Source organism: Felis catus, chromosome E2, assembly GCF_018350175.1.
Source record: "Felis catus isolate Fca126 chromosome E2, F.catus_Fca126_mat1.0, whole genome shotgun sequence".
NCBI lineage: Eukaryota > Metazoa > Chordata > Mammalia > Carnivora > Felidae > Felis > Felis catus.
This window is the reverse complement of record NC_058382.1, coordinates 8,643,282-8,658,890: the sequence shown is the minus strand read 5'-3', so window position 1 is coordinate 8,658,890 and position 15,609 is coordinate 8,643,282. Positions and strand designations below refer to the sequence as shown.

The window sequence follows — 15,609 nt, the reverse complement described above, 5'->3', positions numbered from 1 at the left end:
AGCAAATTACCAGGACACGTCCCGACGTTTCAAAATCTGTCCACCTATCCTCCCTGCCTCTGTCCTGGTCCAAGCCATCACGGGATTGCTGGGAGAGCCTCCTGCTTCCACTATGGCTACCATCCAATCCAGTCCGCACACGGTGGCTGCACGGATCTTAAAATACACGTTGGAATACCACAGTACTCTTAGGACTTACCATGAAGTCCAAAATCCTCGTCATGTGTATGCCAACACACAAGGCCATGCATAACCTGTATGCCGCCTACCTTTTCACCGTCATGAACCACTCTTAATGTTTACCCCGTGGGCTCCTTTCTGCCTGGAAAATGATCCATGCCCCACCTCCTGATGAACTTCCCTCCAAGGACTCTACGTCAGTGTCCGTCCTAGATCATCACCTCCTTACTTCCAATTTGTCACAGTCGCAGCTGGTTGCCTACTTCCCTTCCCCCGTAGACTAAGTTCCTTGAGGGCTGTGGGTTTGTCCTGCTCACCGGAGTGTCCGGATGTTTAACATAACGTTTGTCCAACAAACGTGGAAAAAAGAGAAAGGGGAGAGACAGATGTGGCGGGCAGGGCAGACCGAAACGGAAGAGGTGTAAACAGAAGCTGCAAGACGAGGGGTCGCAAACCGGACAGACCTTCGGCAGCCAGCCGCGGGTAGGGCAGCCAGACAGGCGTGGCGGCAGGTGGGGCGGCCGCGACGCCGGGAGCCGAGCGCACGTCGGGCCGCGCCCCCGCAGGGGGCGCCCGCCGCCCGGGGCGTGGCCTCGCGCGGCCCCGCCCTCCTCGCCGGAGACCGGGCAGGCGGGCAGCTGGCGGCGGCGGCGCCGACATGGCTGCTCTGGTGGAGCCGCTGGGGCTGGAGCGGGGTAAGCGCGCCAGGGGGCCCTGCCCACCGGCCGCGGCCCGCGTCCGGGACCCCGGTCCCCGCCCCTCCCGGCCAGGCCCCGGCGGGTGGGCGGGCAAACCGAGCGGGGGTGGGCGGGGCGGGGCGCCGCGAGTCGGCCGTTCGTGGGTGTGGGAGGGTCCGTGGGCTAGCGGGCCCAGGAGGGGCGCCCACCGCACAGCCCTGCCTGCGTGCGTATGGGGATTCTGGGGCGCAGGGCGCCTGGCTGGCCGCAGTCTCCCTTGCCACCGGCAACTCTGCGGGTGTCCGACTGAGACTCGGCTGTCTTTCCCGGGATCTGTCTGCGTTCGCCCTTACTGGTTTCTGGCCGCATCTCCCCGAGCTTCTCCGTGTCTCTGACTCTGTGTCTGTGCGCCCCGCCCCCGCCCCGCAGACGTGTCCCGGGCGGTGGAGCTCCTCGAGAGGCTCCAGCGCAGCGGGGAGCTGCCCCCGCAGAAGCTGCAGGCCCTCCAGCGAGTCTTGCAGAGCCGCTTCTGTTCTGCCATCCGGGAGGTGAGAGCAGCGCGGCGCCGGGACACGGGCGGGCGGCCGCCCGTCCTGATCGTCGCCCCGAGCTCAGGGACTACGCCTCCCAGCAGCGCCGGGGGGCGGCCCGCCTTGGGGTGCCAGCGCTTCAGCTCCGGGTTTCTTCGGGAGTTGTAGTTTCCTCGGGCTCCAGGTCGCGGGGGCGGGGCGGATCCTTGGGTGGGAGGGTCTGCGGGCCTGGACTCCGGCGTTGAAGGGAGGAGGGGGCTGGTGGCTCGCTGATGCTGCTGCGTCCTCACCAGGTGTATGAGCAGCTCTATGACACGCTGGACATCACCGGCAGTGCTGAAATCCGGGCCCACGCCACGGCCAAGGTTGGTGTCCCCCACCCCATCACCCACGCTATCCGCTGAACTGCATGGTCTGGTTTAGTATCTTCCTAAAGTCAACTGTGCCCGTTTCCTCCTTCATGATTTTTGCCGAATCTGTGTACCAGCGTTATTGTTATTTACTGATCTTTTCAATAATCTCACGTTTTACTTAAATGTCATATAAAGGCATCTGTAGCAACCGCCAGTGGAAGCTAGTACCGCATACCTGACAAGAGGATACCCTTTAACACCTATACAACGAAATAGCATTAAACACTGAAATCTTAGTAAACTATAGTTGTATGCTATTTCTTGCCGCCCCTTGGAGGCTCTCAGTTCCTTCCAGGCCTTGTTTTTCTCTGTTAAAAATCGAGATTGGCAAGTGGTGAGTATTTAAGAGGCACTCATACCAAAATGGAGACATTCTCTTTGATGTCTGAAGCATTGAGAGGGAACTAAAAGGGACTCATAACAGTGTGAGCTTGTGTTGAACGGCGGCAGGTGCCCCGTGAGTGGTGAGTGGGGAAAGTGATCTGGCCTAAATTGCTCTCCCTGGCCCAGATCCTCCCCCCTCGTCCGTACACCCACCAGGGAGGGGCCCTCACCTCCCCACACTTTTTCTCTCCTAGGCCACAGTGGCTGCCTTCACAGCCAGTGAGGGCCATGCACATCCCAGGGTAGTGGAGCTGCCCAAGACAGATGAGGGCCTGGGCTTCAACATCATGGGGGGCAAAGAGCAGAACTCCCCCATCTATATCTCCCGTGTCATCCCTGGAGGCGTAGCTGACCGCCACGGAGGCCTCAAGCGCGGCGACCAGCTGCTGTCCGTGAATGGCGTGGTGAGTGGGGACTGAGGCTGGGCTCCCGGGCTGTTCAAGGTTAGCACAGTCCCTGCTTTTGACATTCATTCAACATGCACCGCTTGAGCACTGCCTCTTTGTCCAGCCCTGTGCTGGGCACCGCTAGAGACACTGAAAGAAGTTTGCCTCAGCTCCCATATTCAAGGACTCCTTTTTGGTGAGAGAGATAGACTCTGACTGAAATAATCTTGATCCAGGGAGATAATAATGAGGAAGCACAAAGCATTATGAGAGCCCAAATGGGACACCAGACCAGCGTAGGTGAGGGAAGTTTTTGCAGAGGAAGGAACATTTGAGTTGGGTTTTGAAGGATGCAGAGGAGTTCTCCAGGCAAATAGGGTAGAGAAGAGTATTACTAGCTGAGGATGTTGTAGGTCGGGGCTGTGACTCTACACTCCTCTGAGCTGAACAGAAAGGGCTTGGGGCCAGCCATACAGGGCCCGAGTGTCAACCTGGGAAGCTGGGACTTCGTCTCAAGGGTTCTGGGGAGCCTTGGGAAGGCTGTGAACAGCGGAGGGATAGGCTCAGCTTGGAGGGGTCGAAGGACCCCTTTGGAACTCTGTAGGGGATGGACTGAAGGTAGAGACTGGAGGCCAGAAGTTCTAGGGAGGAGGCTAGGTGAAAGTCCCTGGGGAGAAGATGAGGCCTGAACTGGGGCCAGGGTGGCAGGGACAAAGTAGGGAGTCAGCGCAGGAGGGATGGGGCCGGGGAACAGCAGGCTTTGGGGAGGGAGGGGATAAAGGTGGACTTGGAGGTCCGGCTTGGTGACTGAGGGCTTTGAGGGCTTGTCCCTGACATGAGGAACTTGGCAGGTTTGGGGGGAGGAGGACGCTGAGCCAAGAGTGAATGTGCCTCTCCCAGAAGGACACAAGGCCCTGGCAGCCCGGGCTGGTACCAGGCTCACCCACAGTAGGGTCGGGGCTGGGTGTGGGTGGGAGGCCCCAGGCCCAGGTGTCTGTACACCACCCTGCAGAGTGTTGAGGGTGAGCAGCACGAGAAGGCAGTGGAGCTGCTGAAGGCAGCCCAGGGCTCGGTGAAGCTGGTGGTGCGTTACACGCCTCGCGTGCTGGAGGAGATGGAGGCCCGCTTCGAGAAGATGCGCTCTGCTCGCCGGCGCCAGCAGCACCAGAGCTACTCGTGAGCCCTTTGCCACCACACCCCTGCGGCCTCCACCGCCTCCTTTATCCCCAGAGTCCCAGACCAGACCAGACCAGTGACTTCTGGGACCTTGATGGCCACCACCCCCAGCCCCGGCTCCTCTCTCTGGGGTTCTGACCCTTGACCCCTGACCCAGGCTCTCACAAGCTATCCTGGCTAAATCCTTTGGGGGGTCTCCTAGGCCCACTTTCATCCCAAGGTCTGCAGCCGACTCTCCAGAATCCCTCAGTCCACTGCCCTGGGCCCAGGCCCGGCTCTCTCCCATGCCTCCCCAGGTCCCCTTCCCTGAGCTTGACTCCCCTCTCTTCCCCCTCTTTGCAGGTCCTTGGAGTCTCGAGGCTGAAACCACAGATCTGGACCCTCACCCTCACCCCCTCCCCTGTACAGTATTTATTGTCACCGGCTCCTTATTTAAAGATCTTTGACCCTCATTGAGTGTCTGTGTATCTGTCCTGCATCCTGGGGCTAGAGTGTCTTGAGATGGTGGGGGTGGGTGGAGAGAAGCTGAAGTCCAGAGACTGCTTTTCAGAGCCTGAGAGCAGAGGCAGAACTTTCCCCCAAGGTCTGAAGGCGGTGGTTGGCCGGCTTCCTAGGGATAAGTCCAAGGCGGAGGCTGGGACCTGGTCTGGGTCCGAGTGCGGGGTCAGAGCCGAAGACAACGTCCCCTGCCCTTAAGAGAGACTGAGGGCGAAGGCCAAACCCCTTCTGTAGTTGGTCTGACGGAGGAGTCCCGAGAAGCTGCAGAGCCGGTGGGCAGCCTCTGTGTGGGCGGGGTGGAACGAACCATTAGCTTCGTTCGCCAGGGGAGGCCTGCAGGCCGTACTATCACCAGCGTGGGGGGGTGAGGGTGCCGCGTGCAGTTCCCAAGGTGGGCGCAGGGGGTGCAGAGTAAGGTGCACTCGCCGACCGGCCATTCACCCCACCTTCCAACCTGAGCGCGTGTCTCCGGGAGCCGCCCCCGCCTTAAAATCCAACCTTTAGTCCCACCTCACCGCCGGTCCAGCCCTGCTGTCCCGTGCGGCGCTAGGGCTAGCGCGCGCCACCTCCGGGATCCGGGGTCGCGACTCGCATTCCACGCCGCGCGCCACTAGCTCCAGGTGACATCATCCCCCTGCCGGGCTCCGCCCCCCGCCCCAGCCGCCGCACGCCGCGAGCTTATTGGCCGGCGCTCCTTGAGCCCCGCCTTCCGCTCTCCGCCCGCGCGACCCCTCCCAGTCCGTGCGGAGGCGGGGTTTAGCCACCGGCCGGCTCCGACGACGCCTTCCATTGGCCATTCAGGGCCGTCTGTCAGTCTCCTGTTAAAGGGGCCACGACCGCACGGGAGCTGTGGGGGGGAGGGAGGAGGAATTTTTTTGGGGGGGAGGTGGGATTTTGGGGGCGCTGGTGGGCACCCCTGGATCTGGCGGCTTCGGCCTCGCGGGGGGGAGGCTGAACGGTGATAGGGGCAGGGGGCTATTTTAGGGGGTAGAGGTCTGTGAGACTGTGAGGGGGAGGGGGGTCCCCAGCTCCCAAGCCGGAGCCAGAGACGCGGAGCCCGCGCGAGCGGCGGAGACAGGGCTCCGGAGCCACAGATCCGGGCCCCGGCCGCCGCCAGGGGCCCCGCCCGGTCCCCCCACCCCACCCCACGTCCCTCCTGCAGCCCAGCTCCGCCCGCAGCCGCCGCGGACCAGGTAGGTGAGAGCCCGGCCCAGCCCGCTTGGCAGCGCCCACCCCGGGGACCCCTCGCCGAGCCTCCCTCGCCTTGCCGAGATCCTGGACTCCCTTCTTTATACCCGGGGGCCCTGGAGCCCAGATTCCACAGCCCAACCCCAGACACTCAGGCGTGCCCCTCCCGGTTCTCAGAGTCCCCAACCGAACCCTAGAATTCCAGGCGTACTGCCGCCTTGCGCCTCGTCCAGGGCCCAGGAGCCTGGATTTCTCAGCTCAGCCCCGGGAGCCTCCTCTGGACCTACATTCTCTTCCTCGGCCCAGTCCCGGGAGCTCCAGACACCTGCTGTGGCTGTGTCAGATCTCCCAGCTAGGGCCAGCTGCCCCCCGTCGCGTCTGCATAGTCCCCTATTCGTGCACGGGGTCTGCCCATCTCCAGCCCTCCGGCTTGAACAGCCAGCCCGGTCCCTCCGTCCAGGCCGGCTCGGCGGCCGCCCTGGACACAGGCCCGCTCTGGAGCTGTCCATGGTCAGCTCACTCGGCAGCCTCACCTCCCCCACCTCCTGCTGTTGCTGCCGCCGGGGAGGGGGCGCCTGCGGCGCCGGGATCCCCCCAGCCGCGCCTTTGACCCGGAGATACCCGGGCCCTCTCTGACCCGGGCGCCTGGGCCTCAGGGCTCCTCTGGCCAGCCTCTCGGCCGCGTCCTCAGTACCCCAGGCTTCTGGGACCCCAGCTGCTTCTCGAGGAGTCAGGGCTTCTGAATGTTCCTGCCTAGTCCACCTCAGGGACCTTGGCACCCAGGGATTCAGCTCCCACCTGACTCTGGGAACCCTGTCAGTGTTCACTCCGCCTGCCTAAAGGCCCTAGCTGGTAGCCCCCAGCCCCTCAGGACCTGGGAATTCAGTTTCCCAGCTCTTGCCCCCTTTAGAAACCCAGTGCAGCAGCCCCTGTGCCCCTCAGGCAATTATACCCAGGCTCCTGGCACCCCAGCGGCTGCCTGATTAGGGATTCAGGCACCATGACTCTCTCCCTTTCAGGGGCTTGGAATGCAATTCTTAATGCAATTCTCTGCCTTCTGCCCACCTTTCCCCCTTGGAGACCTAGATGCTTTGTCCCAGGTCCTGTATCCCCTTCAGGGACCCAGGGGTTCAGACCCCAGCTTCTGTACTGCTCACCGAAGCCACCTGCCACAGCCCTCCTTCCCAACAAGGACTTGGGCTCCGAGCTTCCATCCCCTGTCCTTTATCTCCAGGAGTCCAGGCCCCCACCAAGTATCTAGACCCTTAGCTCTAACTCTTAGGAACCCAGGTTCCCACAGCCTCACAAACCCCATCTACTTGACATCTCCCTTGGCCTTAACAAACCCCCGCCTCGTCCGCATATCATCTCAGGTGCTGGGGGCTCTCTACTCTCTTCCCTGAGACCCAGCTTCCTGAGATGTTTCCAACACCCCATCAAGATGTTCCTGTGTTATGATGTCTCATCCTCCGAGTGCACCTTCTCAGGCTGATGAGCCAAACATACACCCCTTCCTCTAGATGTGTTCTGTGACCTAGGTTCATCAGATGATCTAGAACCTACCCGCTATCTTCCATATTTCCGGTTAAACTGTGCTCTTGCCATACTCTAGATTCATTCTAAGTCTGAGAACACTCTCAGTCAATATCTCTGTTCCGTTTTCACCCAAGGTGTATTCTAAATTCTAGATTAGGCGGTCAATTCTAGGCGTGTGTTTCCCCAAGGAATTCAAATATCTTGGTAGTGCCCCCAAGCTAAATGCTGATCCCACCTTCTCCTCACACGTGTTCCAAATTTTTCGAAACCAGAACTTGCTGATTCTCTGCGAAAATTTTATTTTAGGTGTGTTCTAGGCTCAGCCACATCCTTGGCACTGTTCTAGATTCCTTTCTCTCCCCGGGAACATTCTACATTCTAGAACATGTGTGTTCCAGATATGGGCTCTAGCTTTTTTCCAAATTGGGCTATCAATGTTAAAAGGCACTTTCCTGTTTTAGGTTCCAATCCAATTCTGCGGTCTTAAATCTAAAGGATCCCCACTGAAATGTTGTACGTCTTCCCCCTTTTGCAGGTACTGGGTTCTAGGCCCATCCATTCCCACCTTTTCTGTCCATCTTTTCCCTAATGTGACCTTTGTGTAGAACTTATCTCCTGGCGGATCGTGGGCTTCCTCCTCCATCTGCTACTTTAGCATTCTTAGCAGGCTCTAGGCTCATCTCCTCTTTTTGGAGTCTTCAGCTAGAAATGTCCTCATTTCCAGAACATCTCTCCCCCCTTCCTTTGCCAGCTCAGTCCTTATGCCAGTAAATTCCCAATTCCCAGCATGCTTCTGCATCTTCCCCCAGGCACTTCTAAGTTCCAGGCAGACTCCTTGCTACTTTCTAGGGTTTTTTCCCACCTCCAGGGCCTGTTCTCAATTCTGAAGCATATCTTCTCCCTTCTGTCTATCATGTAGACACATGATAAAGCTAAGAGTGTGGCTCTTGATTTGTTCTTTGTTGTACCTGCATCCCTGGTAGGTGTCACTTTCTAGATTATTTCTCCTGACTGGGTTCGTTATGCATTGCATTAGGTATGTTCTTAGATGTCATTCTGCACCCCTTTGTGTTCAGGGTTCTTGGGTGACCCGGATACTCTTTAACATATTGGATTGCTTTGGGCTGGTTCAAGATTCTAGGTCTGGGTTCTAGAATGTGCCCCTCCCTCTCCTTAGCCCTATGTGAGGATTTTACTGTACATTTTCCGCCCTCTGTGCTGTATTCACGCCAGTGGCTTCCTAGATTCTACATCCGGCCTTGCTAAGTCTCATTTCCTTCTCAGTGCATTTGAAGTTCCGGAGCGGCTTCTCCAAAACATCCTGTCTGCATCTCCTGAGTAGGTTCTGGGTTTTAGACACGATGTTGGTCTTGACCTGTCTCCTTATACACATTGTCATGAGTTTGGCCTCTGAGGGCTGGCATGCCGGTGTCTAGATTCCCAGGTGTACCTCTTCAAAGACCAAGGCGATTGTCTGCCTCCTCTCCCAGGTTCCAGGGCCCTCCAGCCCCTCCTCTTCTCACTGGAGTCCAAGACCCCAGTTCCAGGTTTTGGACATAGTCTGCACATTGGGTGGGGCTGGGAACTATCCACTCTCAGAACCGGTTATGCTGCTGCTTGAAGGGACAGAAGGAAAGGAGGGAACGGAGCGAAAGTCCCTTCTGCTTTCCACCGGGCCAGCTGGACCCGTCTGACCTGATGTGTGTGGAGGGAGCGGCTCGGGAGACCTCCCTTTATCTCCGCCCACAGCTCATGCACCCAGATTCCTGGGACCTGGGGGCCTGGACTCCTAGGTTCTGGGGGAAGAGGGGTCTGAAGGCTGGGATTTCTGGGTCTGAGGTTGGAGACTGAAAGCTCAGATTCTTGTGTCCCTGTCTGACCCCCAGGATTGGGGAAGAAGCGGCTGGAGGCTCAGACTCCTGGGTCTAGGGGAAAGAAGGGAATTGGGGACCTAGCCTGCTGTGACCTGAGGTAGGAGGGAGCTGGATCTTGGACTCCTAGGCTGTGGGAGATGGCTAGCAAATGGAGTGGTTTTTAGATTCTTCTGGAGCTGGGATCCAGATATCTGGAAAATTGAGGGCAGGATTTGGGCTGTATAGGTCACATCCCTGTGACCTTATACGGTGCCACTGACCTAATTCTGTGACCCCAGTTCCTTGGCCTCCTGAATGCATGGTTCTCGTTTGAGCTTCCGGTTTCTCACTCATGCAGTGGGTTAATGCCGGCCCCCAGCAGGGTCAGAACAGGGAGAGACTGATTTTCCCATATTGACTCAGGCAATGGGTCACCTGGCTTTGGTTTCTCTGACTAGACTGGTCCTAGATTTGCTGCCAGTGCCTGATGGCGTCTGGCCTCGGTTTCCCCAGATGCTCTCACCTAGGTAGCTGGGCCTGATTTCGTGAGAGCAATGGGTTTCAGTTTACCCTGTGCCATGATCAGAATGGATGGACCTCAGTTTCTTCAGTACAAAGCCTGGGTTGCCCCGCCTCAGTTTCCACCATGTAGTATCCGAATGGCCGTGCCTCAGTTTCTCGACGAGGCCGGTCTCTGTTCCCTGCCCCCTCCCCACTCCCGCAGGCCAGCACCGCCGCCATGATGTGCGAGGTGATGCCCACCATCAGCGAGGATGGCCGGCGGGGCTCGGCGCTGGGCCCGGACGAGGCGGGCGGCGAGCTGGAGCGCCTTATGGTCACGATGCTCACGGAGCGCGAGCGCCTGCTGGAGACGCTGCGCGAGGCGCAGGACGGGCTGGCTACGGCACAGTTGCGGCTGCGCGAGCTGGGCCACGAGAAGGACTCGCTGCAGCGCCAGCTCAGCATCGCTCTGCCCCAGGTCTGGGCGGCACCGGGGCGGGGCTTGCGGGGGGCGGGACCTCGACCACTGAAGGCGCGGAGGGGGCGGTCCGGAAGGGGCGGGACTTGGCGCTTAGAAAGGGGGGGGGGGGAGACCTTGCCGGTGATGGGCGGAGCCTGAGCCTCGGAAAGGGGCGGGGATTTAGCAGGGAGGGGCGGGGCCTTCAAACTTCCAGTCCTGTGTAATGAGGGACATGGGGAAAGGATTGATCTACTTGTCCGGTTCCTGCCCACATCTGGACAGGAGTTTGCGGCTCTGACGAAAGAGCTGAACTTATGTCGGGAGCAGCTGCTGGAGCGGGAGGAAGAGATTGCGGAGCTGAAGGCGGAGCGGAACAACACGCGGGTGAGGGGGAGGGGCGTGGGGGCGGGGCCTAAGCGGGGCGGGCGGGGCCACGGGGGTTTGCAGCCTGACCCATCTTTTCTTTACCCATCTTGCCTCCCTACTACCACTGCCTGGCTGTCTCCTCTGGTCCCCTCCTTGCTTCATATTTTCTCCCCTATCTCCGCAATGGCTCTCTCTTCCTGCACTACTCCTTCCTTGACCATGCCCCGACCTTTCATATCCTTCTCTCTTTTCCCGACCTCTCTCCTTTACCCCTATGCTTGGCTCCACCCCTTCCTCCGTGTGTCCGTCCCACCTGTCTGAACCACCCTTGTCCTGACTCTGCCTCTCTTCCCTTGCCTCTTTTCCTTGGCCCGGTGACCTAACCCTGTAGCTTCTCCTTGAACACCTGGAATGCCTGGTGTCCAGGCACGAGAGGTCACTGCGCATGACCGTGGTAAAGCGCCAGGCCCAGTCCCCGGGTGGGGTCTCTTCCGAGGTGGAGGTGCTCAAGGCTCTAAAATCTCTCTTCGAGCATCACAAGGCCCTGGATGAGAAGGTATGAAAATCGGATGCAGAACGAAAGGCTGTGGTTGGCTGGGGCTTCCCTGGATAGGACAGATTCTGGCTGTGATTGATTGGGGATGTCCTAAATGGGAGGCATGTTGCCTGAGATTGTCACTTCAGATTGGGACTTGACTGATAACAGAAAAATTAATTTGGGGGGGGGGGTTCCAGTGGGTGGGGCTGCCTTGATAACTGGCTGGAGCTGCACACCCACCATAGATAGAGTAATGCTCGTGTTGCCCCATCAGGACGTCCCGGGGTTTTTCTGCCTGTCCTAGATTGGGTCTGATCTCCACCTCACTCTGTCCTGTTCCCATCCCCAGGTCCGGGAGCGGCTGCGGATGGCGCTGGAGCGGGTGGCGGTGCTGGAGGAGGAGTTGGAGCTAAGCAATCAGGAGGTGGGGGCGTGGCCAAGAAGGAGGAGGGACTAAGGGGCTACCAATGGGGCGAAGTTGATTGGGTGGGTTCGGGGCTAAGGGCAGGAACTGACTGCGGAGGAAATAGTTGGACGGGGTAAGTTAAGACTGTAGAGGACAGGGCCACAAGGAGGCTAGGGAGATGAGTAAGGGTGGACTCCATGCTGGGCGGCCAAGGAGAGACACAAGGATAGACTGGGGGTTGGGATGGCCTCGGCAGGACCAGAGCCAGTGAGAAGTAGAATTGGGGGCTCTAGGACTCCCTTTATCCTGATCTCCCTTTCCCGTTCCCAGACCCTGAGCCTTCGAGAGCAGCTGTCTAGGCGCCGGTCGGGGCTGGAGGAGCCCGGCAAGGAGGGGGATGGGCAGGTGAGAGATGCAAGTACCTCGCTCCCCTTGCTTTTCAAGGATCCCCATCCCCGTGACCTCCACTCAGCCCCCTGACTTTGTGATGGTCCGTTTAATGTTTGATGCGATCCTCAATGTCTCTATGACATCTGAAGTCCTAAGAGCCTTTCTGGCCTTTGACCTCTGATTCAAGTCATCTAGCTAACTTCTGTGACCTCCAGGACCCTTACTGGTCTTTGATTCCCCTCCCCTCCGTCAACTTTCTCCTTATATCCTCTATCTCTGTGTCCCCCACTCTGGCTTCTGTCCCTTTTTCTCTCACTGTCCCTACTCCAGCCCCTTGCCAACGGCCTTGGTCCTGGCGGGGATTCGAACCGGCGCACAGCGGAGCTGGAGGAGGCCCTGGAGAGGCAGCGTGCGGAGGTGTGCCAGCTGCGGGAGCGCCTGGCGGTGTTGTGCCGCCAGATGAGCCAGCTGGAGGAGGAGCTGGGCACCGCCCACCGCGAGCTGGGTAAGGCCGAGGAAGCTAACGCCAAGCTCCAGCGCGACCTCAAGGAGGTGAGGCCGGAGCCCCTGCTGGGCTGCCCTCTGTCCCTCCCTCCCCCTAACCCTCCCCGTCCCCCTTCGCCCAAAGTCACAGAGCTCAGGAATGGTGCAGCCTGGATTCAGTCCACAAGCTGGGTGGACTCTCCTCCTCTCTGAGCCTCAGTTTCCTCACCTGTACGATGGGATTTATGACCCTTGCCAGAGGGTTGGAACATGACACATACATGGTAGGCGCTCAATGACTGGTCGTAGTTAGGTTATCGTTGGAAAATTCTCTGTGCTTCTAAGTTGAATTCCTTTGTCTGCATTTCACCCCATCCTGGCTGAGGCCCCTTGAGCCTAAGTCCTATGCCCCTGGGACTGCTGGGAAGTGTAGGGTATGGATTCTGGAAGTCATCTGATGAGAAACGAGAGTGAGCCTTTTTCTTCATCATTGGGACTTTCGCCTCCGATTTTGAACCTCGGTGGCACTGGGACCTGTTGGAAAGTGTGGTCCCGCCTCACGGGCTCCCAGACGGAAGTTCATCTCCCATGAGACCCTGGGGCACCGTCTTAGGTTTTCTAAGCATGTGTGACCCTGGGGCTCTTGGGAGATGCTGCCTCCTACATGGAAGGGACTTTTGTTTTTTATGAGACCCTAGGGCACTTGCTCTGTGGTTCTAAGCCTAGGCTGTGCTAGAAGTTGCTGAAAACCTAAGGCCTGGATTTTTTTTAAGTAGTTTATTATTATTTTTTTTTCTCAACGTTTATTTATTTTAGGGACAGAGAGAGACAGAGCATGAACGGGGGAGGGGCAGAGAGAGAGAGGGAGACACAGAATCGGAAGCAGGCTCCAGGCTCTGAGCCATCAGCCCAGAGCCCGACGCGGGGCTCGAACTCACGGACCGCGAGATCGTGACCTGGCTGAAGTCGGACGCTTAACCGACTGCGCCACCCAGGCGCCCCAGTAGTTTATTATTTTTTAAGTAGGCTCTGCCCCCGGTGTGGGGCTTGAACTCATGACCACCAGATCGAGGGTTGCATGCTCTACTGACCGAACCAGCCAGGCGCCCTAAGGCCTGGATTTTTGAGGGAAGTGGGCCGAGAAGAGTGAAGACTTCCCTTCCGTGGACCTTAGGTCATCCATAGGGGGAGGGTCTCAGACAGTACTGCCCTAGAAGCTCATGGAAAGCGTGGTACCACCATTTCAACCCTCCGGTGGTCGGTCGGGGTCTTACCGTTGGCTATTCCTGGGAGTTCTTGGCAGGTGTGGTTCCATCATTCTGACGCCCCGATACGGGAGACTTCATTTCCCAGGATGCCCTGGGGTGTCCGATCCGGGGTTCTAAGCCTACACTCCCCCCCCCCCACCCCCCGGGGCTTTCTGGGAGCTGTGGTCCACGGGAACTTTTGCCCCCTCCGCAGGCGCTTGCGCAGCGGGAGGATATGGAGGAGCGGATCACGACGCTGGAGAAGCGCTACCTGAGTGCCCAGCGTGAGGCCACGTCGCTGCACGACGCCAATGACAAGCTGGAGAACGAGCTGGCCAGCAAGGAGTCGCTGTACCGGCAGGTGAGGGCGTGGCCAGGGAGGAGCTGTGGGGGCGAGGCCGTGGCCCGTGTGACCTAGCCTCTCCCGCTCGCCCCGTCCCCCATCCGTGTCCTCCCCCAGAGTGAAGAGAAGAGCCGTCAGCTAGCCGAGTGGCTGGACGACGCCAAGCAGAAGCTTCAGCAGACGCTGCAAAAGGCCGAGACCTTGCCTGAGATAGAGGCCCAGCTGGCCCAGCGTGTGGCTGCGCTCAACAAAGTGAGGAGAGGCCCCGGGGGGCGGGAGTGTGGGGATGAGACGGGGTCTTCCGTCTAGTAGGGTAGGAGACTTGCAGCTGGGATTCTGGGGAAAGGGGCAGCGCCCGGGGTCCAGGAAAGTGAGGGAGCGTGGAATGCAGGCAGGGCCTGGAGGTTTGGTGGGGGGTGTTTTCTAGTCTGTACTGAAAGGATGGCTCTGAACGCAAAAGAGACAGAACAGACCCTGAGGAAAAGACGGGGCCTGAATCCTAGTGCGGAGTCTGTAGCCTTTCGAAGGAGGAGCCTGGCGCGCGCGGGGCGGGGCCTGGCATCCAGCCTTGGGGGAGGCGGGACCTTGGGCCCAACCGAGTCCTCGCGGAGCAAAGTCAGATGCCTCGGGGTTCCGTCCACTAGGCCGAGGAACGTCATGGGAATTTCGAGGAGCGGCTTCGGCAGCTGGAGGCCCAGTTGGAGGAAAAGAACCAGGAGCTGCAACGGGTGAGCAGGCGGAAGACGGGAGAGGGTGGGGCTTTGAAGCGGCGGGGGGGGGGGGGGGGGGCGGGGGGAGGAGCTAAGTTAAGGGGGCAGAGTCGGGGGCGGGAGCTGAGAGCAGGGGCGGTGCTCTGGGCCGGGTGGGCCTGATCATCCCCTTCCGCCGACTTTTGGGCAGGCCCGGCAGCGGGAGAAGATGAACGATGACCACAACAAGCGGCTGTCAGAGACAGTGGACAAATTGCTGAGCGAGTCCAATGAACGGTTACAGCTGCACCTCAAGGAGCGCATGGGGGCGCTGGAGGAGAAGGTGTGCCCCGACCCGACCCAGGACTCCAGTAACCTGGAAGCCTGGACCGCCTCTTGCCCGAATCCCCGGGCCCCAGACCTTTCCCCGTAATGTTAGTTGAGATCCCAAACCTGGGCATTGCGAGTTGGAATCCGACAGACTTCTCTGGTCTGGCTGGTACCATTCTTTCACCTGGTCTAAACACCCCGAGGGCTGAATTCTGGGGCACCCAGAGCCTGAGTTCTTGGCTTTTCCCCAAGCCTCTGATCCTTGGCACCCTCAAACTTTGAATCTTCATGATGCGGGATGCCAAATTCTGGGGCTCTCAGGGATTCCCCTCCCCAGATGCATCTTTGGCCCCACAACCCCCATGTCATGCCCACCTCATTCCCCTGGGGTTGCCTTCGGCCAGTCCCTGGACACTTACAGCCCCCAGGACATGCCTGTTTCAGGCTCCACCCCTCACTGCACCCGTGTCCTCCACAGAATTCACTGAGTGAGGAGATCGCCAACATGAAGAAGCTTCAGGACGAACTGCTGCTCAACAAGGTAAGGAGGGGCCTGGAAGACCGCGGGGGTTGGGGGGGGGGGATGCCTGGGACCAGGGACACGGAGCGGGCATTGCTGGGAGGGGAAGGCTGTTTCTCGGGGATGGGGCAGATTCTGACGCGGTGCTTCCAACTTTCTCCCACCAGGAGCAGCTCTTGGCAGAGATGGAGCGGATGCAGATGGAGATCGACCAGCTGCGGGGCAGGCCACCATCCTCCTACTCCAGGTGACAACAGTCCTTCTGCCCACAGGAGCCCCCTTGGCCAAGCGCAACCTTTCTGGTGGCCGGGTCTTCCCCACCCCCCACTCCCTGTCCTCCCGAAGCTTCCGCTGACTCCTGTTATTTTTGACGCCTGGCTTCATGACTTCTGACCTTTCCTGACCTCTGACTTCAGATCCCTCTCCCCGTCCCCTGACCCCAGGCCGTTTCCCATGACTCCTGACCTCTCTTCCCTTTTCCTGACCCCTTGGTCTCTGACTGCCCTCTCCGTGCC

General features: G+C 59.3%; 3 protein-coding genes across 4 annotated transcripts in view; 2 read left to right on the top strand and 1 right to left on the bottom strand.

Annotated features, from left to right (window-relative positions):
• Positions 1-767: 767 nt before the first annotated feature.
• LIN7B (lin-7 homolog B, crumbs cell polarity complex component) lies at positions 768-4,393 on the top strand. 2 transcript variants are annotated; one of them, XM_003997519.5, is made up of 6 exons: positions 769-875; positions 1,287-1,405; positions 1,681-1,752; positions 2,379-2,588; positions 3,583-3,746; positions 4,089-4,198. In XM_003997519.5, the coding sequence occupies exons 1-6, from the start codon at positions 839-841 to the stop codon at positions 4,108-4,110; spliced, it is 624 nt and encodes a 207-aa protein (XP_003997568.2). In that variant the 5' UTR covers positions 769-838; the 3' UTR covers positions 4,111-4,198. The 2 variants fall into 2 exon arrangements, with proteins under 2 accessions (XP_044902255.1, XP_003997568.2); XM_045046320.1 differs by lacking the exon at positions 3,583-3,746 and having other exon boundaries at positions 768-875; positions 4,089-4,393.
• CE2H19orf73 (chromosome E2 C19orf73 homolog) lies at positions 2,108-5,941 on the bottom strand. Its single transcript, XM_045046930.1, is given in 5 exon segments — positions 2,108-4,502; positions 4,504-4,606; positions 4,608-4,648; positions 4,650-4,790; positions 5,720-5,941. Coding segments are annotated over 5 exon segments (717 nt in total). The 3' UTR covers positions 2,108-4,292.
• The window catches only part of PPFIA3 (PTPRF interacting protein alpha 3), a 29,473-nt gene continuing 19,118 nt past the window's right edge, over positions 5,255-15,609 (top strand). Inside the window, exons 1-13 of the mRNA XM_023245985.2 lie at positions 5,255-5,437; positions 9,546-9,800; positions 10,065-10,166; positions 10,540-10,704; positions 11,036-11,110; positions 11,423-11,497; positions 11,813-12,034; positions 13,427-13,573; positions 13,673-13,807; positions 14,200-14,283; positions 14,456-14,587; positions 15,053-15,115; positions 15,262-15,341. Coding sequence (XP_023101753.1) covers positions 9,561-9,800; positions 10,065-10,166; positions 10,540-10,704; positions 11,036-11,110; positions 11,423-11,497; positions 11,813-12,034; positions 13,427-13,573; positions 13,673-13,807; positions 14,200-14,283; positions 14,456-14,587; positions 15,053-15,115; positions 15,262-15,341 — 1,520 coding nt within the window. The 5' untranslated portion in view covers positions 5,255-5,437; positions 9,546-9,560. The remainder of the gene's footprint in view (positions 5,438-9,545; positions 9,801-10,064; positions 10,167-10,539; positions 10,705-11,035; positions 11,111-11,422; positions 11,498-11,812; positions 12,035-13,426; positions 13,574-13,672; positions 13,808-14,199; positions 14,284-14,455; positions 14,588-15,052; positions 15,116-15,261; positions 15,342-15,609) is intronic.

Coding starts and splice junctions, on each gene's coding strand:
- LIN7B (XM_003997519.5), top strand. CDS start 839: ATGGCTGCTCTGGTGGAGCCGCTGGGGCTGGAGCGGG. Junction 1,406..1,680: donor TCTGTTCTGCCATCCGGGAG/GTGAGAGCAGCG, acceptor CGTCCTCACCAG/GTGTATGAGCAGCTCTATGA. Junction 2,589..3,582: donor TGCTGTCCGTGAATGGCGTG/GTGAGTGGGGAC, acceptor ACCACCCTGCAG/AGTGTTGAGGGTGAGCAGCA.